This window comes from Bos taurus, chromosome 29 (genome assembly GCF_002263795.3).
Source record: "Bos taurus isolate L1 Dominette 01449 registration number 42190680 breed Hereford chromosome 29, ARS-UCD2.0, whole genome shotgun sequence".
Lineage (NCBI taxonomy): Eukaryota > Metazoa > Chordata > Mammalia > Artiodactyla > Bovidae > Bos > Bos taurus.
In genome coordinates, this window is record NC_037356.1 from 34265834 (window position 1) to 34292838 (window position 27005).

The 27005-nt window shown below is 44.5% G+C and overlaps 1 protein-coding gene across 8 annotated transcripts in view; it reads left to right on the forward strand.

Annotated features, from left to right (window-relative positions):
* OPCML (opioid binding protein/cell adhesion molecule like) overlaps positions 1-27005 on the forward strand; it is a 1072821-nt gene that overhangs the window by 811384 nt on the left and 234432 nt on the right. For all 8 annotated transcript variants that reach the window (XM_024986976.2, XM_024986978.2, XM_024986975.2 and 5 more), the window contains 1 exon segment: positions 6391-6623. In XM_024986976.2, coding sequence (XP_024842744.1) covers positions 6391-6623 — 233 coding nt within the window.

Sequence of the window (27005 nt, forward strand, 5' to 3'; positions counted from 1 at the left end):
GATTATCTAAATGTTCCACAGCTATCTGTGGGTATAAGTGAGATTTATTTTTAATCTGTGTATGTGACATTTATTTTTAACGTAGACTTGATTTTCAGAGACGCGTCCTATTGCATTCGGATTTAAGATGATAAAAGCGTCAGTGTCTAGCAAACAGGCGCCGAGGGTTTCCCTGACCGCTTGGTCTCTCTCAAGGATGCTCCCAGCCCCCTGGCACCCTCCATTCCTTGTCCTGCTTTTATTTTCACCGCTTGTCATTCTCTGAAGCTAAGATACCTATTTTCTTGGGTGTTTTTGTTGTAGGATCAAGGGTGTGACCTTTGTCTGCCTCCTTCTGGCATTTCAGCTTCTACAGTGTTACCTAATACACCTTAGACACTCATGAAACACCATTGTGTGAATCATGGCCATTTTTAGTTTTGTATTTTCAGAGGCAAAATATAAAAGTAAGAACAAAATAATGACCACATGGAACCTGGCCAGTTTCACTTTTCAGGATGAGCTGGTTATCTGTCTTCTGTCTGGTGTCTTTAAGGCATGCTAAGCCTCTTCATTTGTGTCCAGCTCTTTGCAACCCTATGGACTGTATGTAGCCTTCCAAGTTCCTCTGCCCATGGAATTTTTTAGGAGAAAATATTGGAGTGGATTACCATTTCCTCCTCCAAGGGTCCCTCTTCCTGGCCCAGGGATCAAACCTGAGTCCCCTGTGTCTCCTGCATTGCAGGCAGGTTCTTTACCTACTGAGCCCTCAGGGAACCCCTTCTTTAAGTCAGTGGTTCTCACAGGGGAGTCCCCAGACCAGAAGCTCTGCCATCATCTGGAAAATGGTTAGAAAGGCAAATTCTCAGCCCACCTCCAACCCACTGCAAGGAAGCTCTTGGGAGTTGGGTTTAGCAATCTGTGTTTTAAAATTCATTTTGCTATACATCAGAAACCAACACAGTATTGTAAGGCAACTATACCCCAATAAAAAATAAAAATAAATAAATTTAAAATTTCAAATCAAATTAAAAATTAAAAAAAAGCTCTCTAGGTAACTTTGATGCAAAACAAAGTTTGAAAACCACTGTCTTAAGGCATGGGTTTCCCCTAACTGTAATTCCCACCTCTGACCCAAAACCAAACTGGGTGACTTAATGTGTGTGAGTCTCTCAGTCGTGTCTGACTCTTTGCAACCCCATGGACTGTAGCCCACCAGGCTCCTCTGTCCATGGAATTCTCCAGGCAAGAGTACTGGAGTGGGTTGCCATTACCTCTTCCAGGGTACCTTAATCCCATATTGCCTGTTCAGCAGAGCTGAATGTGGTGCTTTGCAAGAAGACCCCTTTCCATCACTGTCTTTCAGGTGTTTCTTTACTCTTTCTGATTCTGCTTTCCACTCTTTTCACACATAGCTAGAGGTGTTTCATGGCTGTGAAAAACTCACTTCCAAATGTTCTTCCAGTTCTCCAGGACTGTTTTATCTCTTGAGAGAAAATTAATTAAGTACCGTAAATTTGAAGGAAATTTTGGTTGACGTCATTATTTGGGTTCTCAAACCACACACACTTTTTTTTTTTTTTTAGATTAAGGAGGCAACCACAGCCTGGAAGTACAGAACTCTCTGCCATCCGGGGGTCATCCACTCAAGGGGTACACGAGGCTTTCCATTGGCTGTATGCAGGGCTCTGAGAATGTGTCCCGCCTGGAGGGTCAATTTGGACTGACTTGTCTCAGAGTCAGCTCCTACCAGACCCTGCAGCGATATGAACTGATGCCACTCACCCCCAACCTGCAGTTGTAGGTCTTACACAAGGAAGTATATCTAAAGCATTACATTTTTCAAGATCTAAGATGTCCTAAAATGGATCTGCCACGAAAGTGCCTGTGTTTGGATTGTAGTTCTGACTCTTTCTGACCGCTCCACTTGACTATTTGTCCAGGAGAGAATGTTCCTTTACTTCCATTGTCACCTCCGCCACTCTTACCAATCTGTCATCAAGTGGAGCATCAGTCTTGAAGAAGAGTCCCCGCAACATAAAGCAGACAAGTCCAGAAGGAAATGGAACAGGTTTTTTTTGTCAGTAATGAATTTATGGCAAAACTGCTACCTTCTCCTTCTTGGAATTAGAATCCAGAGAGATAGAGATGCTTTCTGACAGAGGGCATGTGATTTGGAACATTAAAATAAACAATATTTCAATTTTTCCCACCTTTCTCAGTATATTGGGTTAACCAAAGTGCTTCCAAGTAACAAAATAACCTATCTTTAATAGCCATTTCATAAAGCCTAGTAAAATATTAGCAATATACTGTCCAGATATTGAGAAATTGAATGAATTTAATACTGGGTTACAAAGCCCTTTGCAAGTCAGGTATTTTCCAATTCATTGCTTTAAAAGAAATTGAAGGAGGAATTAATTGAATTGTCAGCTGTGAGATCATTAAAATAATTTTTGAAGCTATTTTACTTTGTGGTTTTGGGCATATATTTTGGAAGAGGTAGGTACAAAGAATTGAATGACACTGCTATACAAGATTTTCCTTTCCATCTTCTTGCTTCTGTGAACTTGGTTTCTTTCAAAGCAAAATAGGAATAGAATTGATCCTGAGCTCTCACTCTAGTTAGTATAATGATACTTATTGACGATATAATAACCAGAAAAGCCTCCTCCATCCCATTGAAAGCTATATTTCCAGTAAAAGTTTACTTCTAATGTTTAATTATTACTTAACATGTACAGAATATTTATAGCATTTTATCAATATTAACCTTATAACAATAACTCATTCTAAAAGAAACTATTATTATTCAGAACTTTACAGTCACAGAATATGAAAAAAAATTAAATTTCAATCTCTACATTTTATATATATTGTTGCAAATAAATATGATAGCTGATCAATAAAAGATTTTCAAGCATAAAATACTTTATCAGGATAAAATTCTGCAGATAAAATCCTGCAGAGAATATATATAATAGATACACAAGTTCAAGTTTAAAAAACGAGCAGTGCACATTTTATGACTGTTAGAAAAGAGCTTGTTCATAAATTTTGAAAGCAAACAATCATGAGTATCAAATCACTATGGTGTTTAAAATTGTATAGAGATATATAGAAAGGAACATTATGACATTTTAATTTTAAAATGTGAATATTCTCCATAGACCAAAAATGCATCCTTTGCAACTATTACTTAAACTTTAAAAATATTATGTCAGCTTAAAAATGGGCAAAGGATTACATAATTGACCAAAATAAAAACAAGTCTATCATTTGCACTCTCCTGTGTATGTGGTCCCAGGGTCTGGGATACCATACCCTTCAGTTTGCCTGGATTTACTGTCTGCTTCCAGGTTGGCCAATTCCTCAAGCTGTACAGTTGGGATTTAACCTTCAGGAGTCATTCCAACAGGAATTTGACCTTCATGAAAATACAGCTATTATAAAGAAAGTTGGCACATTAATTCTTATTTGCAAGAATTTACTCTCTTATTTGAGAGTAAATGAATGAGTTTGTCAGATTTTTTTTCCCACTAAGACATGCCTTTGGAAGTGAAGAGCAGAGAGCGCCAATTAGGGATTGAGTCTTCACAAGGGAAATGACAGTCGCTGTAGAACAAAAATGCACAGAAGGGAAGCTAGAGTCCCAAGGAGGCCAAGGAGACAACATGACCTCAGTTTTTTTTCTTTTTCTTTTTTTTAAATTAATTTACTTTTTATTGACATATATTTGACTTACAATGTTGTTTTAGTTTTAGGTGTACAGTAAAGTGACAGGGTGTTTTATAAAACACACATATATATGTATATATTCATTTCAGTTCAGTTCAGTTGCTCAGTCGTGTCCGACTCTTTGCGACCCCATGAGCTGCAGCGCTCCAGGCCTCCCTGTCCATCACCAACTCCTGGAGCCTACCCAAACTTATGTCCATTGAGTTAGTGATGCCATCCAACCATCTCATCCTCTGTCATCTCCTTCTCCTTCTGCCCTCAATCTTTCCCAGCATCAGGGTCTTTTCAAATGAATCAGCTCTTCACATCAGATGGCCAAAGTATTGGAGTTTCAGCTTCAGCATCAGTCCTTCCAAAGAATATTCAGGACTGATTTCCCTTTGAACTGACTGGTCAGATCTCCTTGCAGTCCAAGAGACTCTCAAGAGTCTTCTCCAACACCACAGTTCAAAATTCTTCAGCGCTCAGCTTTCTTTACAGTCCAAATCTCACATGACTACTGGAAAAACCATAGCCTTGACTAGACGGACCTTTGTTGGCAAAGTAATGTCTCTGCTTTTTAATATGCTGTCTAGATTGGTCATAACTTTCCTTCCAAGGAGCAAGTTTATTTTAATTTCATGGCTGCAATCACTATCTGCAGTGATTTTGGAGCCCCCAAACATAAAGTCTGACACTGTTTCCACTGTTTCCCCATCTATTTGCCATGAAGTGATGCGACCAGATGCCATGATCTTAGTTTTCTGAATGTTGAGCTTTAAGCCAACTTTTTCATTCTCCTCTTTCACTTTCATCCAGAGGCTTTTAGTTCCTCTGTCATAAGGGTGGTGTCACCTGCATATCTGAGGTTATTGATATTTCTCCCGGCAATCTTGATTCCAGCTTGTGCTTCCTCTAGCCCAGCGTTTCTCATGATGTACTCTGCATAGAAGTTAAATAAGCAGGGTGACAATATACAGCCTTGACATACTCCTTTTCCTATTTGGAACCAGTCTGTTGTTCCATGTATATATATCCTCACTTATATTCTTATATATTCTCTCACTTATATTTTATATATTCTTCTCATATATATATATCCTTTTTTAGATTCTCTTCCCTTATAGGTTATTACAAAATGCTGAGTAGAGTGCACTGGGCTCTACGGTAGGCCCTTGTTGTTTACCTGTTTTATATATAGTAGTGTGTGTACGTTAATCCCAAACTCCTAATGTATTCCCCCCTCTTGCCCTTTGGTAACCTTAAGTTTGTTTTATGTGTCTGAGAGTCTGCTTCTGTTTTGTAACTAAAATCATTGGTACCATTCCCTAAGATTCCACAGGTAAGTGATATCACATGGTATCATCATTCTCTAACTTATTTCACTCAGTATGAGAATCTCTAGATCCATCCATGTTGCTGCAAATGGCATTGCTTCATTTTGTTGCTTAATAGTGGTGGTGGTGGTGGTGGTGGTGTAGTCACTAAGTCACTAAGTTGTGTCCAACTCCTATGACCCCAAGGACTGTAGCCACCAGACTCCTCTGTCCATGAGATTATCCCAGCAAGAATACTGGAGTTCCTCCTCCAGAAGAACTTTCTGACCCAGGAATTGAACCCACATCTGTGTTTCCTGCATTGACAGGTAGATTCTTTCCCACTGAGCCACCAGAGAAGCCCAGCTGAGTAGCATTGTATCGTATATACACCACATCTTTACCAACGCTTACGTTGCTTCCAAGTCTCAGCTATTGTAAATAGTGCTGCTATGAATGTAGGGGTTCATGTATCTTTTCAAATTATGGTTTTCTCCAGATATATGCCCAGGAGTGGGATTGCGGGATCATATGGTAACTCAGTTCTCCATATAATTTACACTAGTTTACATTCCCAGCAATAGTCACAGCCTCCAACTGTTGGGAAGGGTAGGCGAGTGTATGTGAGGTAGAGATCAGCTTCTTACCTTGGTGATCTTGGTGACGACCAGCTGATGTCAACTGCATTGTTCTCAGGGGTAGGTCTTATTTCTACCTTATTTCTACTTATTTCTACTTATTTCTACTCTCTTATTTCAGGAGAGTCTTATTTCTACCTCCAGACTGTTGGCTTTCTACAGCAAATTTCAAGATCCGTGTTATAACTGTGCTTGCAGGGCTTGGGGCAGCTTCGGGGACAGGCAATGACAGTGCGGGGGCGGAGGGGTGGGTATGGAGGTGAATGTGTCCCATGTTTGACTTAATGACAAGTGAAGCATTTGCCATATAGATTAGCTGTGATCTGTTTGAAATACCGATGCACTTTCTCTCCCCTCTGGCCCTGGGCCACTTTTCCCACAAGGTGGTAAATGCGCTCGAGAAATGTAAACTAATTTTCATATAAGCCTAAGGGAAAAATAAGATAGAAAGCAAATATACAGCAAAGATATTCACATAATATGTTTCAAAATCAAATAGAAATGATTTTGTAGCATCAGGTCTTCAGGATGATTCAGGCCACTGTTGCCCTCTATTTAAGAAGTTTTATCAATAATTGATCCCTTTTAACACTGGGTTATGTTATTTCATTTACTCCTGGAACAACAACAGCTGCATTTATAATAGAATCTCTTAACACTCTCTCCCTCTCCTCCCTCCCTCTCCCCACTCTTCCCCTTTCCCCTTTCTTCTCCCCTCCCCTCCCCACTCTCACTCACAGATGTACCATAGATGATCGGGTCACCCGGGTGGCCTGGCTGAACCGCAGCACCATCCTCTACGCCGGGAATGACAAGTGGTCCATAGACCCTCGAGTGATCATCCTGGTGAACACGCCAACCCAGTACAGCATCATGATCCAGAACGTGGACGTGTACGACGAGGGCCCCTATACCTGCTCTGTGCAGACGGACAACCACCCCAAGACCTCCCGTGTCCACCTCATCGTGCAGGGTGAGTTGATTGGACAGGGTGCTGACGTTCCTGTCAGCGATGCAGAGGGCACATGATCTCAGTCTGTGCTTCCACCTCCTGTAGAAAGACACAAAAAGCCATTCCTCTGCAGAATCCAGAGACTGAGTGTGTCCTGGATCCCTTCCACCTGTGGGTGTCTTGACTAAGCGCTGAGGATCTTCACAGAGCTTCTCAGGTTTATCTCTGGTCCTTCTGTTCTCATTCATAGGTTGTTTGGTATTGTTGAGTTGGTTGAGCTTTCTAGGGTTGGACAAGATATAGAAATATAATATATCGTATGTTAGTTACTTAGCACTCTGGAGTTAGGGCAAGATACTTTAGGAAATCGATTGTACTACTCTCTGTTCCTGTTATTTTTCAGAGGCTTAGCTCATGATAAAAGGTTAATAATATTGATGTAAAATCATATGATGTATGGCTGTTTTTGCATAGCTGATGGTTACGTGTGATCTGGAAAGGGGTTCTCAGTGTTGCTTGGCATTGCTGTTGTGTCTGTCTATACCCTTTTAGCCCCAGAGTGGAGCTGAGGTCAAGAGGGATATTAGTCAAAATGTATCTAGGTCTACATTGGAAATAAATTTATATAATTAAAAGGGGGCTCCCTAACTTCCTCTCCTGTTCTCCTTTAAAAATCTGAATTAATATAACCCATGCATAGTATTTAAGAGTTTTGCATTTGAATTTTACTTTGTTGGAGAAAAATGGGGTTGAAAAAATATCAGAATCTCAGATATCAACTATTCAATATTAAGAATTAAAAACTCACGCAGAGAGCAGCCATAAGCTTTGGGGAGGCATCGTAAGACAGCCCTACAGATGAGCTTATGATGAGCTATCCCCTGCCAACACCCCCGTGACTGTGCAAAGCAATTTCCGTCAGGTATCTATAAATGATGCCAAAGAGGTACTGAGCAGACCATCCCCCAGACCCCAGGGACACAGCCTCCCTCCACCAAAGGGTGGAATCTTCTCAGTGTCTCCTACTCCAACATCTTGGAGCCATGCATTGAGCTCAGAAGGAAGAATGTATGTGACTTAGCATCAGTAAGTGCCTTTAATCAGATCCCATCTGCAGTCAGCTTAATGGATTTTTTTCAGGTTGTGATTTGTGTGCGGCATTCTTGCTTAGCTAGTATGTATTCCCTCATTCCTGCCTTTCTAAAATATATAATTTGGCTCATTTCGGTTGGTTTCATGGGGAGTTTGAGTAGCGGGTAAAGTCTTTTCATGCTTCAGTCATGTATAAAATTTCAAGGGGACCATTCTTTTCTTTTGGCTGGAGATCTTTGCTAGTGGGCCATCTGGGCTCTGACTCCAAAGGCTTTGATAGTGGCCTGAGCATTGCCGGGGCTCTGTCTGCTCCCGGCAGGCCCTGGGGCTGATGTAGCACTTGAAGCTTTGCCTCCATTCAGCCTCCAAACCTTTCTCTGACCCACATCCCCCCAGACTCCCACATCTGATGCCGCACAAGGACACCTATGCTCCCTGCTGTGTCTCTTCTCCATCCACATCTCACCAGTGGTATGGCTTGGGATGATCATGTCTCGGGAGCTACAAGGCAGCCTGCCATCTGGAGATAAAGACAAGTACCACGTCTGATGCTTCTCCTCTGGTGAGGCCCTCCCCAGGATCAGTCATCTGAGATGAGTGGGGATATCTGCAGAAAACAAGAAAGTGTGAACTCTCACCACCCGCCTGCCACCTGGGCTTGGTTCCAGAGCAGCTGAAATTCTCAGCCTAGGAAGTGACGCCTCCATGGCACCTCTGTGGCCTTGACAGCAAAGTTATCTACAAATTCAGGAAACTCGGCGCTGAAATAAAAAAGAACTGTCAGGCACTATACGGAAACAGACTCAAACAGAACAAGACTCTCGCTTTTCAGGAAAGAAGACAGATTGTACAAGCATGTCAAAGTCAACAAAGGCCGTAAAGGGCTCGGCTCATGGCTCAGAGCTGCAGGGATAATACTGCATAAGAAGCTTGGAAGCAGTTCCTGGGGCTGGATGTGGAAGCCAGTGAGGTCTCTCCATGGGCCTCAGGGCCCTGGGTCATAAAGAGTCTGGGAAGAAGCAGGAAGCAGAGCAATAGAGTCCTTCATCCCAGAGGTCACTTTCTCAAGTCTCCACAATTCAGGCCAAGTGACTTCTGTAGCTCCTATGACATTCAACTCAGAGATCAGGAGGGCGGAGGAGGAAGGGAAATGCCTCCTCTTGGAAATCTTAGCAGACTGGGCTTCACATTCACGGAGAAGCTAAACAAAGGTATTTAGGGAGCTGCCTCCTCCTCCATCTTGGTGAACTATTGCTGGCTTGTCTTCCTTTGGGGACCATTGAGTTTCCAGCAGGTGGAAGCAGAGACCCCATGGCTCAATTAGAAGGAAGCCCGGGAGTCTCTCCCTTCCCAGCAGCGGTCGGCTTTCGTCCAGCCTATAGATTAATTTTTCAGACTTAGTGTTAGTTCAGGTTAGATAAAGATAATGAAAGTTTCCTAATCCTCTTAAAGAAGATTTATCTGACCGAGTAGAAAGCTTTTGGAATACAATAAGGCATGTATAAAACTGAGGCCTAATCTTGCCTTTAATTTCCAACTGCTGATGGGTATTGATTTTGCAATGAGAAAAACTGAGAAATTTCCGAGCTGCAACTTGTCCATATATATATATGGTATTTATTTATCTCCTGTCCATTTGAGAGTATTAGAATCTCATCACTTCTAGCAGACAAGTGCCATGAGCCAAAGGGCGATCCCGTGGGCTCTGGGCTTTGTTGTTCCCTCCTCCTGCAAAGTGGAGTAACTGAGAGATGCTGTATCACTAAACTCGAAGTCTGTCTGTCCCTGTTTTATAAGGTGGCCTCTCCACATATCTGATGGGATTGATTTCCAAGTCCTTCTCTTTAAGGCAAGAAGCTGCATTTATTAAAAGAATATCACTGGTCCACGAGATACATCTTGACCACCTTGAAGGGATAACTTCAAGGCACCACGTGATGGTGTGTGACAGTGTAGCTGAGACTGTGTGCCTGGTGTATGATGCTCAGTCTGAGACTGCGTACCCAAGCGCTAAGGGAATTCAGAGCATGGGGCTTAGACAGCCAGGGTGGGAAAACCTATCCGGCAGCCCTGTGTGGGATGGGGTGAGGGATGCTCCTCCTGTGATGAGGAGCTGAAGGGCACAGTGATCAGGTCAGGCTGATCACTCAGGCTGTGAGCACAGCAGGCTGTGGGTCTCCCTGTAGGAATGGAGAAGGTTCCTTCAGGAGACATCATCCAAGGGAAATTGCAAGGGTTAATCCCAGGGCTTGAAAGAGGAAGAATTAAAAAGATATCACCTCCCTTTTAGAGTCTGGGGAAATGTTAGATGGTCTTGCTAGTAACTTTGGAGTTAGGCTCCTCAGCCACTGGGAAAGGAAGGTGTTAGGGTTGTGAGCTGTAGGAATAAAGAAAACACAGATGTTACACAGGAGTTACAGAACTGAGAAATGGGTATAATGCAAGACAAGAAGGGTATGTTTGAGATTCATCATAAATTTACTAGCATGAGAGTAGGTATGTTTTGTGAGATTAACTCTTCCTACTAGAGAACAGTGGGACTTCCCAGATGGCTCGGTGATAAAGAATCTGCCTACCAGTGCAGGAGACTCGGGAGATGCAGGTTCAGTCACTCAGTCGGGAAGGTCCTCTGGAGGAGGAAATGGCAACCCACTCCAATATTCTTTCTGGGAGAATCCCATGGACAGAAGAGCCTGGTGGCTGAAGTATATAGTGTTGCCGAGACTCAGACACGACTGAGAGACTGAGTGTGCACTAGAGAACAGCAGGCATAGCACACGGTTTGGGGCATTCTAGGCTTTTAGCAAATGTTTGTAAAACGGACGAAGGACAGACTGATGCAGCAGATGAAATGGCAGAAGAAGGCAGTGATCCTGAAGTCCCTGCAAGCAGATAGGGGCAGGCAGGGAATAGTCAGGCTGTCCAGATGACTCAGAGTGGACAGTGATTGGAAAGAGGTCCTTGGAGGGATGAGGTCATCAACGTGACAAGCCAAGAGACACGTTCTAACAAGGATCAGGTGAGTTCTGTGAGCTTGCTTAGTACTTTACAGCACTGGTCACAATCTTTGCCTCATTTGACCCTCACAACAAGCCCTGGGAGTCGTCAGGGCAGCGACTGTTATCTCCGTTTTGCAAATTAGACCACTGCAGCTTATGAAGTTAAGAAACCAGCCAGGGTCCCCTGTGAGTCAGCAGCAGAGCAGGTCTGAACCTCGACCACTTGGCTCCACAATCAGTGTCTCTCCAGCACTTGCCACTCCCTCCACTGGCAACCTCATCTAAAGTGATTTCTCTAACCTAGATCCATGGGGACTTACCAGTTCTCCTTTCTTTTTCCCTCTTTTTCCTGCTACTGATGTTTCACTGTACAAACAGAAACTGGGGACAGAGCTCAAAAAGGAAAATGAGAGGGAAGGAGCAGGAGTGGGATGCTAGAGCCGTAAAAGATGGAGAGGCTGAAAGAGAGACAAAGAAAATGATAATTAATTTACCAGTAGCTCATCCCTCCAGGGATATATGTTCTAAATGTTACCTCTTTACCCTGTGTAAGTACTGAGAATACTGGCCCCTTAGAGGATCCAGAATCCAGTTGTCATTCTGATTGTTGCGAACTCTTCAGCATCCTGGAGCCTGTGAACATCCTCCTGTTGCAGTTTCTGTCACTGCCAGGGATCCATAGATAGGAAAATCTGGTGCATCTTTGCTCCTTGGATGTTGGTATCTCTGTCTGCTCTTCTGGCTAGTTCAAAAATCTGTTGGCTGCCAGACACTTGCTTTCATGGATCAAACTCCTCTTGCTAAACCCAATTTTAGGCAAAGGGCTAGAAATGATGAATTGTGTTAACAAGTCTGTGCAGTTTCTATATCTGCAAAGACTGGGGCTTTGAGCCTGGAGTCAATTCAGGTGAGACCGTGTGGTACCCAAGTTTAGTTCAGCAGGGAAAGAAGTCTGATTCTCCACCCAGTCCGGTCCTATGTTCCACTGGGTGTCAGCCAGTCCCTGCACAGGGCACATGAGTGTAAACTGATCTCAGCTGATCCTCGTAACCTCCCTGCAGAGTTCAGACCGTACTCACATCTCACAGATAAGGAAACCAAGGCTCAGAAAGAGTCAGAACTTGCCCAAAGATGATGGAGCTACTAAATGCTCTCAGAAATCTCTGCGAGGCTTGTCTTTAGATGAAAGCTCTCAAAATACACACAGTGAATGTTCTCTGCATGATCTCTTTTGACTAGTCTTCACTGAAGCCTTGGGAGAGCGAACAGGAAGTTTCCACATTCCAAGGAAAAAACCCTGAGATTCAGAGTTGATTTCTCCAAGTTGTACTGGCTAGCCAGTGTCAAAGCAGCCCAAATGCCAGGAGTTGTTTTTCGTTTTGTTTTGTTTTTATTGAAGTAGATTTGATTTATAATATTGTCTTAGGTTCAGGTGTACAGTGAAGTGGTTTAGTTATATATGTATGTACATACATATATGTGTACATACATACATGTGTACATATATATGTGTGTGTACATATATATATCTTATGTACATATATATGTTTAAATTATATTTATATTTTGTAGATTATTTCCCTTAGATGTTATTAAAAATATTGAGTATAGTTCCCTGTGGTGTAAAATAGGTCCTTACTGATTATATATTTTATAGACAGTAGTATGTATATGTTAATCACAAACTCCTAATTTACTCCTCCTTTTCCCCTTTGGTAACCATAAGTTAGTTTTCTATGTCTGTGGGTCTATTTCCATTCTGTATGTAAGTTCACTTGTATCATTTTTTTACGATCCCACATGTAAGAGATATCATATGATATTTGTCTCTGTCTTACTTAGTTTGGAGAATTTCTAGGTTCATCCCTGCTGCTGCAAAAGGCATTATTTCATTCTTTTTATGGCTGAGAAATATTCTGTTGTATATCTGTACCACAGCTTTATCCATCCATCTGCTGATGGACATTTAGGTTGCTTCTTTATCCTGACTATTGTGAATAGTGCTGCGATGAAGGAATTTAAATTCTAGACCAAGTGTTGGGTTCACATGCCAGATTGCTAACTCATAGCTGAGTAGAAGGGCAGGTACATGTTACTATTTGTGAGAAAGATACAGCAGTTCTGAGGTGATGTGGAGAGGGGTGGCTCCTCAGGAGACCATTGTGGGGTGGAGTGGTCCTGGCTGAGGCTGGTCATGGTGGATGGGGGCCGGGCACCTGGGGGACCATCTCCAATAAGTGAGCCGGGCATGCCTGCCCAGGGGTGCCTACTTTCCGCCAGGGCCTACCTATTTCCAACTCTTCCTTTGTTACTCACCTCTTTTTCTCCTCTATTTTCCCCTTTTGTCCCAAATATTCTTTAAATAGTCATTTAAATTAACATGCATAATTGTGGGCCTAAAGAAAAGCGGGCAGTCAACCTGAAATCCATTTAATTTATTCGGCCTGTATTTTAAATTATAATCACACTTGCTCTTTACAGAGGCAGAGTGGGAATGTGGAAAAGAACAAGACCAGGCATTAAAAAAACTCCCTCCTCAGCCTGAGCTCTGCTCCTCTGTGCCCCTGGCATGTTCCCTTCCTGGCTTCTTATCCCAGGTGAAGAAGACAAGTGAATGTAAATGATTTCCTCCAGGTATACACATGCACACCTTAACCTTACTCCTGTGTGTGTGTGTGTGTTAACAGATATATATGAAAGACATCCTTTTCTTTCCTGCATCACCTGATATTTGTAAACCCCCAAACTCACATCAAATGTTGAATATATGCTCGATTCCTAATTTCAGGGTTGGGTAAACCAAGAAAGCAATTACAACTTAGAAGAATCAGGACTGAAATTGGTGCCTGCAGCAGGCCGTCTGTCCCCAGCAGAGGGAGGCACTTGATGAGTTGTCCTTCACAAGGAGGATGTCCCGTGCAGGTCCCTCCAGATCTGGCCTCAGGGCTGGAATGAGACTCACACTCAGTCTCTGCAGCTGTCCTGTCCCTTCCCTCACGTTGTGTTATGCAGACATCTGTTGGAATTAGACACATCTCATGGCCGAAACCAGAGAAGGCAATGGCACCCTACTCCAGTACTCTTGCCTGGAAAATCCCATGGATGGAGGAGCCTGGAGGGCTGCAGTCCATGGGGTCACTAAGAGTCGGACACGACTGAGCGACTTCACTTTCACTTTTCACTTTCATGCATTGGAGAAGAAAATGGGAACCCACTCCAGTATTCTTGCCTGGAGAATCCCAGGGAAAGAGGAGCCTAGTGGGCTGCTGTCTGTGGGGTCCAACAGAGTCAGACACGACTGAAGCAACTTAGCAGCAGCAGCAGCAGCAGCAGCATGGCTGAAACAGAATCAGTGGTCATCTCCACTCAATCTTCTACATTATCACGTCTTTCCTGACGTCATGCGTAGTTGCTGACAACACAGTACAAAACAATAAAAAAAAAAATTTCTCATTTTATCAAGTCTCTACTTCCCCTGTTGTGAGGAGGAATATGGGACTATGTTCAGCTCTGCTTAGAAACTAAAATGATAACATACACAGTTTTTCAGGTTTCGTAATTGCTTCTTTTGTGGCTCATGGAATTCCATCCTCCTCTCTGAAATATGCAGGTCCAGCCTCCCGCTAGCCTGGGTCTGGAGACTATATGCTCAGTTCCTCCAGTAACACTCATGATCTTTAAATTATAGGAGCAGGAAGAGCTAGGATTTCCCAAGTTGAATGAGACCAAGGCAGAGTCTGATGCTGGATGAACACAAGTCAGGGCTGGAGATAGTTTGAGCTTGTCTGCCAAGAGGGCAATAGTTCCGTGTGGGAGCCCTGGCTTCAGTTGGGTCCATCCAAGTGTGTGAGCCGGTTTGGAGCGCACCGCAGAGACTCTGTGATCCAAGATGGTGCTGCCAGTCCTGGCACATGGTCTGGGGACACATACAGGAGCCAGGAAGGGAAGTGGCAGAATCCAGAGCTACCATTTGCTTATTTGCAGTGGAACTGAACAAACAGAGTATCATGAAGTCTGCCCTCAGAATTGTCACTGATATGGAGATGTGGGAGAAAATGAAAATGCCCGTTATGTTCTAGTTAATTTGCATGGTGATTTCAGCAGATGTCACTAGCTCAAGTGAATATGAAGAGATCTTTCCTATTGCTGTCAGCAGGGGAAGCAGCGGCACTTTAGAAGGGAAACTTAGTAAATATTCATCAATTCTCGTCATAGTTGAAAGTTCATCAGGACCCTCCTATAGTCAGGATCCCACCTAAGATTTCAGACTTCACTACCACAGGGTTAGTCAATCATAGCCTAGCAACAGAGCCATCTGTGAATTTAGAATGGCGATATTTTCCTATGCGCAGCATGTGGACCCATATTTGAAGACTATTACTTGTAACCACAAGCCTAGTTCCGAGCCTCTCATTACCAGGTTTTACCGGAAACACAGTGTCTGAGCAACAATACCTCTCTACTGCACTTTTTCCTGCTTTGGCTTCTCATCAAGGTAGCAAAAATCTTTGACTGTTTTCTCTCTCCTCATTCTCTTCACTCATCATTCTCCTCTGGAAGTTCAGACATTGAAGAACAATAGAAACAAAGTAAAACAATCCCAGGAAAAGCGGTCAAAGATATGCCTTTGAATAATTAGAAACCACGGCTGTCATGTCTGAGTACCAAGCATGACGGTCACTTCTCAGACAGGATCCAATTCTGTTTCCCAGTTAACCCAAGCAGGCGGGATGCATTTTCCTAATTTTTTGAATGAGGAAACTGAGGCTCAGAGAGTCTGAGAGTCAAGAGCTGAGAAGAGCTGTGATTTGAGCTCTGCTTCATCTGTAGCGAAACCAGCACCTAACCTCTCTGTGGAACCTCCTCTGGGTTCCCTCCCTTTTCAATAAGTCTCAGACCAGACTGACTCACTTGTTCATTTGCAAGGCACATGCTTGCTTTGCCAGGTTATCTCCGTTTACAGAATCTCAGTCTCATATCTCTGCAGTCAGGATCTATCCTCCTTAAACCTCTCTCTCTTCTACCTTATGAATCTTAGTGATTATGACTTCTTCCTTGGAGTTAATATCATTGCCACTGAAATCTACATTTCTATTTCTTAATTTCCCTAGTTCTAGCCTCTTATTTCTGATTCTTTCCTGAACTCTCTAAGGTGGGTACCCACTAGGTATCTTTGTGTGCCCCACCCTGGACTTCTCTTCTTCACTCCAAAACCTCTTCCTCCTCTTTTAATTCAAATTTCTATTCACCAACACACCATCCTTGTATAAAACCTTGGCTTCAGTTCTGACTTTCTCTCTCTCTTGATTAGCCATCAAAACAGATGTCATGTCCAATAAAGTCATTCTCTTCCTTCCTGTTCGTTCCCACAACCACAGCCACCAAAGTGCAGCATCTTACCCTCTAGTGACTTTTCACTGTCACGTCCTAATTGCTACCCTACCCTCAGTCTCTGCCTCTTTATAATTCATTTTAACACCGTTGTCTAAATATTCCTGGTGCGCACGTCTGATCGTGTCACTTCCCCCTGCTAGCAATTTTAATGACTCCCTATTGACAATGCAATCAAGTCAAAATCTCTTACATCACTTTTCCAAGTGCTAAACAATTCAGGAGCAGACCTCCTTTGTCAGTCTTACTTTCTATTGCTCTGTTTTTATATCCTACACACAACTTAGCCAAACTTGTCCTTGTTAAACCTCCGCCCCTAGTGCCCTGCATTGATTTTCATTTCTCAAACAACTTGTCTGTCTTGAATGCACTTTTCTCTGAATGTCTAAGTTCTCCAGACCCTGTAGAGCAGGACTATCCAGTGGACCTTTCTGTGCTGATGAAAATGTCCTGCATTGTCCAACATGGCAGCTATTAGCCACTTTGAGAACAGGGTTGAGAACTTGAGGTGTGGCTAGTGAATGTTCAGTATTATTTCATATTGAAAAACTTAATTAAAAATAGCCATACATGTTAGTGGCTGTCATAGTGAACAGTGCAGCTTTAGAGTTGCTAAGTCCCCAAAGCCAAAGGCCATCTCTGTAATTCCAAACCTTACCTGCACTTGCCTATAGTCCCTGAAACTTCCCATTTCCTACTTCAGCTACTGCTGGGCCTAACTCTTTTCCTCTCCTAGATTTTTCCTTGAAAGCAAGAGCCAGAGTTGGCTCTCTCATTTTTGATATAGTCAAAACTTAGGGATTGCAATCTGAATTGGCAGGACCATATAGATAACTCTTCAACAAATTTATATTGTGCTAGTAATCCATGAAAATAGGGCATCCTCGGTGATCAAGTGGTAAAGAATTCGCCTGCAATACAGGAGACACAGGTTCAATTCCTGGGTTGGGAAGATCCCCTGGAGGAAGGCATGGCAACCCACTCCAGCATTTTTGCCTGGAGAATCCCATGGACAGAGGAGCCTGGCGGGCTGCAGTTCTTGGGGTCCCAAAGAATTGGACAAGACTGAGTGACTGAGCGTGCGTGTGTGCGTGCACACACACACACACACACACACACATACATACACACCACAAAAACATATCAACGAGCTTGGATTAATTACCTTCTCCTCATGCTCAGGATAGATTGCTGTATAGTTAAGCATCAAAAAACATTTATTTCTACTGAATAGGGAAGTTATTAGTGAAACTGTTTAAAAAATTCCATAATTTAGAACTTCAGGGGAAAGATGTGACACAGACATTCTTTTTAGTGATATTAGAAATCACCCCAAACAAGATGGCCCAGAGGGCAGCCCTGGCAGGCAGAGTTGGAAGGCATCCCTCCCCACCATCCTGCAGCAATCTGCTGATGGAGTGAATGCCACATGCTGATTGGCCAGCAAGTACACATTAATGACCAGTTAGCAACTGTGTTCAGGTCAATTAATTTATATTTGTATTTTGCAAGTGAAAGTTGCCCTGTTAGATTATTGATTCTTTGTCCCTGTATTCAATTTGTTTTTAATTGCACCATTGCTGGGCCAGACCCTCCCTCCTGGCAGACTGGCAATAAATCCGCCACCATCTCAACAATCAACAATAAATGTGTCTCTTCATGTCATTATTAATATGCCTCTTGGATGGGTTCGTTACTACGGCTCACAGTTTGTAAGAGCCGGATGGCACACCGCCAGAAGAATTCCTTTTCCCAAGGGCTATTTTGTCGTGATAGGATTGATGTTCTCAGGCCTGTGTGTGTCTGAGAAAAGGGGCCTGGGATTTAATTTAATATAGCTGGAATGTGAGCTCCCTAATCCTCCCCTTATCATAAACAGCTTTAGAAGAAGATTCTGTTGGAAGAGAGATTTTTACCCTCTCTTCCATTTCTTCCTCTTTTCTACTCACTTTTTTTTTCTTTTTCTTTTCGAGCTTCTTAATTCCTTCTTAATTTCTGCTCATATAGGTGCTTTTCACCTCTCAAAAACAACATAACAGCTACCTGGGTGATCTAAAATCCCCAGATAAGGGAGCCATGTGTCCCCCAGAAATTGGAGTTTTATTACTGGTTGATTGTTAGTTGGAAGCAGAGGGGAGTTCCCTGTGCTTGATGAGTGAATGGTGATTAACAGAGCTGCAGAAAAGTGGCTCTCATAATGTCACCTTAATTGGGGTCAGTATTGAAAAAGAATAAGAAGGAAATGGCTACCCACTGCAGTACTTTTGCCTGGAGAATTCCATGGACAGAGGAGCCTGGAGGGCTACAGTCCATGGGGTCATAAAGAGTCGAACACAACTGAGGAACTAACACTTTATTTCACTTTCTTAAAGAGATAATCACAAATTCCAGTGTTGTTATTGTTTTTTTCAGTTATTAGAATTTTTCAGGGGGAAGCACAGATTTTAAGTGAATGTATAGGTTGGCACAAGAGACCCTCTGTGTCTACACCAAAGAAGGAATCTAAATGGAACTGCCTACTGTATAAGAGCTTGGCCATGGCCAGAGATCTTGGAACCATCCAAATGTTGGCCATTTGCAAGGCACAAGTAGCTTCAAGATGAATTTTGGCATCCCTTCCTCAAATACAAGGGCTTCCCAGGTGGCTCAATGGTAAAGAATCTCCCGGCCAACGCAGCAAACACAAGCTCAATCCCCAGGTCAGGAAGATCCCCTGGAGAAGGAAATGGCAACTCACTCCAGTAATTCTTACCTGGAAAATCCCATGGACAGGGGAGCTTGATGGGCTACAGTCCATAGGAGTTGCAAAGAGTTGGACACAACTTAGTGACTAACCAACAACAACAGCCCTCAGATACAGGATGAACAGTCAATGTTTGGTTCAGGATAGAGATTTTCATCCTCAATTTACTGTGAACAGTGCCCATGCACAGAACTTCTTGGTGCAAAGCTCTCCAGTTCAGGTCAAACTGGGCTTGTTGAAAAGAGAGGGGCAGGAGGGCAGGGTGACACCTGCTGTTTCTCTTGATAGGCATCTAAGTGGCCCAAGGAAGTGGGAGTCAGGGGATGTGGGACTCAGGCCGGGATGGTTTAGAAGAGAAGGTGCAAGGGGAAGCTGGGAGAAGACCTGGAGATGCCTGCAGAGGGCCACGGGTACAGAGAGAGGATGCTAAGGGAGGCAAGGGAGTAGAGGAGGTGGGGAGGGGTGGAGAGAAAGAGGAAGAGGAGACTGGAGAGACCAACCCAGGGCTCAGCACACTGCCGACACCTCCCCAGGGAACATGGGGAACCATGTCCAGCCTTCTCTAGCACAAGCACCTCCATGCCTGGATGCCCTGGGTTCTCTCCGCCAGTGGCCCCTCTCCACTGCCCCCCTGCTGCTGTGTTGCATCTTGGTCAGCGTGGCCTCCTGAGAGGCAGGGAGACTAGATGCAGGCACTGTGTGGAATGCAGGCTCAGAAAGTCTCTGACCCACGCTCTCCTGTCTTCCTCCACACCGGTAAGAACTGATCACATCTCTGCCGACTCACGGCTGGGCTTGTGTTTCCCACATGCTGTAATATCCAGGCTAATCCAACAGAAAAGGCAATGTCACTGATAAGCAAAGCCTTAATTCAAACATATACAGAACAAAATGCACTTATCAAGCTGTTTCTCAATAAGAGGCAAGAAAAATTGAACTCTTGGTTTGACTACTTGCTCAGTGATCTTAAATGAGTTACTTAATCGGGCTAAGTTTCAGGGTCTTCATTTTAAATTTGGAGAAATAAATCCTGCCCTTGCCTTCCTTCTTCTTAGGGTTGTTCTACATTAAGTGGACAGAAACAAAGACAGGGGCTTCCCAGGCAGCTCAGTGGGTGAAGAATCGCCTGACAAAGCAGGACATGCAGGGGATGCAGGTTCGATCCCTGCATCTGGAAGATCCCTTGGAGGAGGGCATGGCAACCCACTCCAGTATTCTTGCCTGGAATAGTCCGTGGGCAGAGGAACCTGGCCGGCTACAGTCCATGGTGTCACAAAAGAGTCAGACACAGCTTAGCACCTAAACAACAACTCTATCATAGGTCCTGTGCAACTTTTAAAATGATTTGTTTTAGACTGTTAGGATAATTAACCTACCTTCTGAGTTTGCATGACTGGTGTTATGCTAGGGTGATTCATTAATACTTATAAGTCTGAACCCTCTACTCATCCTTACACAGTCTTGTCACATTAAAATATAGCCACTGACCCCTTACATTTTAATAAATTAGGCTGGGTTTTATGGATAATAATGGAAGGCATTATTCCTTCTGAATATATCTGAATGTGTGCAATATTCCTATTTTTGAAGTTTGGTGTCTCTCTTATTATTTTTATTTTTTAAATTAATTTTTATTGGAGTATGGTTGCTTTACAACGTGCTCTGTGGTGACCTAAATGGGAAAGAAATCCAAAATAGAGGGGATATATGTATACATATAACTGACTCATTTTGCTATGTGATAGGAACTCACACAGAAATTTAAAGCAATTGTCATTCTTGTTATTTTTAAGTATTCTTCTCTTAACTATTTTATATTGTTGTCATAATTTTATAGTCTCATGTCCAAAAGGTACTTCTGAATAAAACATCTACAATTAGGCTTATTGAAAGAGAATTAAGAAGTAGACAACTTTGAGTCAAAAGAGAAATAGCACAAAATCATTATCAAAGGTTCTGTTTTCCTTAAGAACCTTCCATCTGACATAAATATGCAAAACTTAAAGATATTTCTAAAACCCATGTGGCTCAGACGCTAAAGGATCTGCCTGCAACGCAGGAGATGTGGGTTCGATCCCTAGGTCAGGAAAAATCCCCTGGAGAAGGGTATGGCTGCCCATTCCAGCATTCTTCCCTGGAGAATTCCATGGACAGAGGAGCCTGGTGGGCCACAGGCCATGGGGTCACAAAGAGTCAGACACAGTTGAGCGACTAACACCAGCATTATATACCAAAAGGCATAGCTTCATTTCTGATGAATTATCCTTATTGCTCTCACATCCAAAATAAAGTAAGAGAAGTCTATGCTTGCATTTCAATAGGAAAAAGAAAAAAAAGTCTGGCTGCTGTGCACACGTCCCCACGTGTCCACTTTAAACGCCCCACCAACGGGAGTGTGAATCGAGGGGCCTGCGCCCTGGCCGTTGCTAATCCAGAGCACCGACAACTCACAGCAGAATCAGAGAGCACAGAATAGCTACTTGAGGAATAAAGCTTCTCGGCCCTTGGTTCCGCAGCAGCAGGGTGGAAAGTGAGGGGACAGGAAAATCAAAGTCCCTTTAAAAAAAGTGATCACGCATGGAGGCAAAATGTCCCCACAGCAGGAAAGAAAGTGGAAAACACACCAAATCAATCACCTTCAAAATAAGGCTTACAGTCTTCTGCTGCATAAGATGTAGGTGGGGAGGGGAGAGTGAGCCCGGCAGCTTGAAAAGTCTTTTATTAAACTGCATGCCGGTTGCCCTGGCGCAGACAGGAAAACGCAATTAAGGTCAGGCCATTAAGAAGCTGCCCAAGGATGGCGCTGAGAAAGGACAGGAGGAGGCCTGCAGGAGCCCAGGAAACTCACTCTGAAAAAGCGCCAGGCGGGGAGAAGGACCTGGGAAGGGACGGCCCTGAACGGAGGCCCAGTGACATGCGGAGGGAAGGCAGAAGGGAATCCATGCTTCTCAGGGCCCCTGGAATGGCCCGGGCATTTCTCCCAGTCCTGTCTTCCCTTGGCCCCGTTTGGGATAATGTGTCCCCGTGGGACATTCACGGTCAGGAGGGTGGTCAAAGGGCAGGCACGGCATCACGTGGGTTTCACTCTGGCCCCCTGGTCACCCTTCCTCTCCTTAGACACATTCAGGTTCACGTCTACCTGCTGACCCAGAAGAGCAGGTGTGGAGCCCAGGTAAGACTCACACCCACCCCACTCCCACCTCTGCTCCATCGGTGGGACCAGGCTGAGCTGAACGAATCTGCTCATGAGGAGCCTGACCTCCCATTGGAAGCTCCAGAGACACGTGTGCTTGAGAGCTGTCTCTGGTTTGGGGATTTGCTGGCTGTGAGGTGTGGCTGGCTCGTCACAGAAAGCACCAGGCGGTGGTGACAGGCCCTGCTCCCACCTTCTCAGACCAACCCCGGCACACCCCCGTGCCTGCCCTGTTGCAAGGCCTCCCCTACAAAGACCTGGAGGTGTTATTCCAGGAGCTCAGATCTTCCAAGGGTCACACTGCCCCGATGTCACTCTGTGACACTGTGCCAACACCTCTGGTCACACATCTGATTTCCCCACCAAGATACAAATGTGAAGTCGGAGACCACATTTCCACCTCTCTGTGGACACAACCGTTTGAACAGGGCCTAGCGTGGGTTAGATGCTAAAGATGTTTATTAAATGTGTCTGGTGTGTAATGAACAATCAATAAGTATTAAATGAGAAGATGATGGAAATATTCAGAGGAGGGCAACAAGTGGATGTTGGCATGTGTGTTCCCAAATCAACCCCAAGCTCACACTGGACACATATAGCCATGAGTATGGTGCTGACCAGCACTTCTTCCTTCCTCTACGGGCAGAGGATGAATTCCTGAGTCAAGAGTGGGTGAGGCAGTGTTTGTCTGCACAGCAGCCTGGCCGCTGTCTCTTGTACTGATGCTGGGCTGCAGGGTCCTTCCTGCCTTCCCCGGGCAATGTCCTCACCATGCTCTCAGTCTCTTTCCCTTTAGAGGAGCTTAAAGCCTTTAGGTGGCCTCTAAAAGGCTCAGGGTTTGCAGGATGCCCACAGCGCCCAGGCTCCAGATCTTTCTATCCCAGGCCTTTCTGACTCCATTTACTGCTGCAGGAGCCTGGGGAGCCATGACCGGGCCACAAGAGCAGGTTTCTGGAAGCTTTCTTGCAGAAACAACATCAGCTGCAAAGTGCCCCGTGTGGCCGCAGCGAGAGGGGTTTTATAGACTTCTCTGATGTTAGGAAGGTGAAAACCATTTCCAGGTGTAATATAATTTGGAACATGCTCCCATTTTCTTCAGAAGCTATTGCCCTGAAGTGGTTTTCTGTCTCCGGCCGTGAATGTTTCCGGAGCTGCAGCTATGTGATTCAAAGCCATCTCAGTACTGGCTGAGTAGGGTTTGTCGCTGAGTCATTTCTCGCCTCTTTCCACGAGGGCCCTGCTAACATCTCCTGTCCTGACTTTGTTGCTGTTATTGTATGGTCCCTCAGTTGTGTCTGATTCTTGTGACCCATGGATTGTAGTCCGCCAGGCTCCTCTGTCCATGGAATTCTCCAGAAAAGAATACTGGAGTGAGTTGCCATTTCCTTCTCCAGGGGATTTTCCCGACCGAAGGATCAAACCTATATCTCCTGCATTGACAGGTGGATTCTCTACCACTGAGCCACCTGGGAAGCCATGTCTTTACTTTACTGCATCCTAAAGTGTCCTATGTCCCTCTTCCTCTTCAGCTTCTTCTGTCCTGCACCCTCCAACCCCAGGTTGGCCCCTCACCCACCTCCAGCATCAGGGAAGGCCTGAGGGCAGCCATGTTGCCAGTACATCACCATACATTTACATCTGGTTGGCCTGCAGACAGGTTGATTATGCAAAGTTCTCTCAGCAGTGGAAGATTCTGCTTGAATTCTGGAGCTTTCTATTACACAGAACACAGCTGGGAATGAAAGGGTGCAGCCCCTGCTCTCCCTCAGAGGAGGGTGTGAATGTGGTGGATTTGGAGAGATCGATGGACCAGATGTCAGCAGGTCAAGGCCAAGGACAGAATTCATCCACCCAGGCCCTGGCCTCTCCCTGGGTGCCACCTTGCCCAAAGTTCAGAGAAAAGGCAGAAAGTGTGCCCTCTGGCCAGCTGAGACATTCTCAGCTTCTCCCTTTAGGTAAATTTAGCGGGTCTGTTTGCTGAAAGAAGTTCTTAGGCCACCAGCCTGGCTTTTCATCAGGTGTTGAATGCTGTACTGTGAGGTCCTAGTCCATTCTATTTCTTCTGAGCCAGGTAGGACCCTGAAGTAGGGCCAGGTTGCCAGATTCCGTTTGTATAAAATAACCCCATGGGTATAAGAGCACTGTGTGCTGAGTCCAAAGATCTGGAAGACATGTCAGTGTCCATGATTTATACCCTGAGGCACTGGGTCAACCTCCCTGGATCTGGTTCTCAGTCTATAAAGTAAGCAAGCAGAAGTGGACGGTCTCGGAAGTTCATTCCCACTCTAAAATTCTAGAGTTTTGTTTTAGGGGTTATGGACTTCGTGTATGTCTTTTTTCTCCTTCTACAGATGGTTTTATATTGTAGTCTGCCCATTGTTTCATTTGTTCACACACTGAATATTTAACACTGACTGTGTGAAACCGTGTTCCGTGACAAGTCTTGAGGACCACACCTGTATTAGGCACTTTGCTTCAGACAGAGGATAACACAGATCTGCCTTTCGTAGGGTTACACCTATACTTCCTCCCACTGTGTTCTAAGCCTTGGGGGAAGAGATGGCTTGTGCCAAGCTGAGAGCCTGCAATGTGCGATGGGGATGCTAACACACAATGTTTGCAGAACAGAGTTAAGACAAACCCTACTTTCATTCTAAAGTTTGCCCTACTTTTGTATTTCTTTTAATGGGAAAAGAGGACACTGACAAGGAAGAAGAGTCACTCTTAAATTATGGAGTTTCCCTTTTCATTAATTAAGGGAGCACTCTGGGGAATGGTGCAGCAGGTGAATGGCTGACCTACTGGTCCATCTCACCCTAAACATTCTAAGATATTCCAGGTGGGTTTTATCTCCTGGATAGCAAACAACGGCTTCTTAAAAAATCAGTTAAACTACTTCATCATTTGTTGAATGTCAGTTATATCCGTGCTGTGTTAGGAATTATGAGGAGAAGACATGTTCAGGGAAGGTTTCATTCTTGAGGGGAGACAGAATACACCCTCATGAACCAACTAGAGACAACTGTTTACACTGAGCACCCAGGAAAGCATACTTAGGTTTGGCCGCCTGTGCTTTGCCAGCAGACTGACATGATATTTTCTCTGGGCTGTCGTGGGGGCACCTCCAAGTCAACGTGTCCGGAACTGAACTCACGTCCATCATGCACCTGCGTCTCTGCTCTTGGGGTTTGGCATCACTGTTCGTCTAGTTCCCTGAACCAGAGCCATGAGCATCCTTCTAGAGGCCTCTGTCCTCAGCCCCTGTAGCGAACAGGACAGCCTTAGTCTCCTGGAGCTGCTGCACAAAATAGCACAGGTGGAGGGTTAAATGATCGACACTCATTGTCTCACAGTCTGGAGGCTGCAAGTCTGAGCTCAAGGTGCCAGCAGGGCTGGTTTCTGGGGAGAAGGCTCTCTTTCTGGCTGCAGCAAATGGCCTTCCAGCTGTGTCCTCACATGGCCCCTGTGTGTGTGTACACGTAAAGCAAGCTCTCGTGTCCCTTCCTGTTCTTTTAAGGACACTGGTCCTCTCAGGTCAGGGCCCCATACAGACAACCTCGTTTAACCTTAATTACGCCCTTAAAGGCCCCAACTCCAAACAGTCAAATGGAGGTAGGAGCTAGGATTTCAACACATGAAGCAGGGAGCACATAATTAATTCCATTGCAGATACCAACTGAGGTAACCAGCTTCTCAGAGCTCAAGAGCTCAGTGGCTTAACACAATAAAAGGGTGCTGCTTGTTCAGAAATTCCAGTTACCTGGGAGCAGAGGGAGGGCAGTTGCAGGCTCCAGGGCATCCTTCAAGGCTAACGCTTGGCTGAGACTCTGCCCCCTTAAGAACATGGTGTCAGTGTCACCTCTGGCCACAGATATCTAGGCTGGCTGCCTGGAGAGGGGGTAAAGATGGGCATAAAAAGATGAGGATTTGTTAGAGGAAGGGCTTGTATTTGTTTGTGTGTTTGTTTGTTGTATGGTCCGGGCTTCATGGAAGTATGCACAGCACTTCTACTCATTTCTGTTCCTCTGGCTAGAAACACGGTCCAGCTGTATGTCCAAGAAGAGAAGGGTAGATGTTGAGTAGCTAGCCCATCTCTGTGGTACCAAACCCATTCATCAGTCACCAAAAGTATGTCTTAGATCTAGTCACCTCCTTCCACTTCTACTAGCCAATAATCTAGGACAACACACCATTGTCACTCACTTGAATTACTACAAAATCCTAGTAAGGTTTATATCCACATTGTCCTTCAACTTTTTAAGAGTATTAGATACAAGAAAGAATGTAATATTTTAACCATTTTAAAGTCTGTGATTCAGAGGCACTAAGCCCGCTCACAATGTCATACAACCATCACCACTATCAGCCTCTAGAACATTTTAATCATCCCTAATTCTGGACCCATTAAGCAAGAATTCTTCATCCCTTCCTCCCCACCGGACCCTGGATCCCCCTCCACATCTTCTCTGCTTCATGCTCCGTTGCCTGTGCAGCTGCAATGATCTCCTAAGAGAGTCTAATCATCAACACCCTGCACGTGCACTCTATAGACTTACCTGACTGTGCACTGTTTGCAGTAAGATTACAAACATCCCTGAGGTGGCCCACATTCCCTGAGAGCTCTGACCCTTCCCTGCCTCGCTTTGGAGCTGATCTGTAAACTTCCTGGACCACTGAGCAAAAACACCTGTCATGTCGCCAGCTCTGACTCTGAACCTATTTGTCATTGATCTGTATCCGACACTGATCAGGCACCACCTTGATCAATGATGAACACACTCCCATCGGATTCTGATCTCCAGGCACTCACGGTGTTCTTCACTCTGTCCTGGGTGTTTCCATGTTCCCTCCTTCCTGGGGTCTCTGCATCTGCTGTTCTATGTCCCAATGTTCTCTCCTCCCCATTACTCCATCATCCATCATATTTCCTCTCATCTGTTACTCCCTTCATCTTCTCTCACCTTCCCGGCCATGCCTGTCCCTTC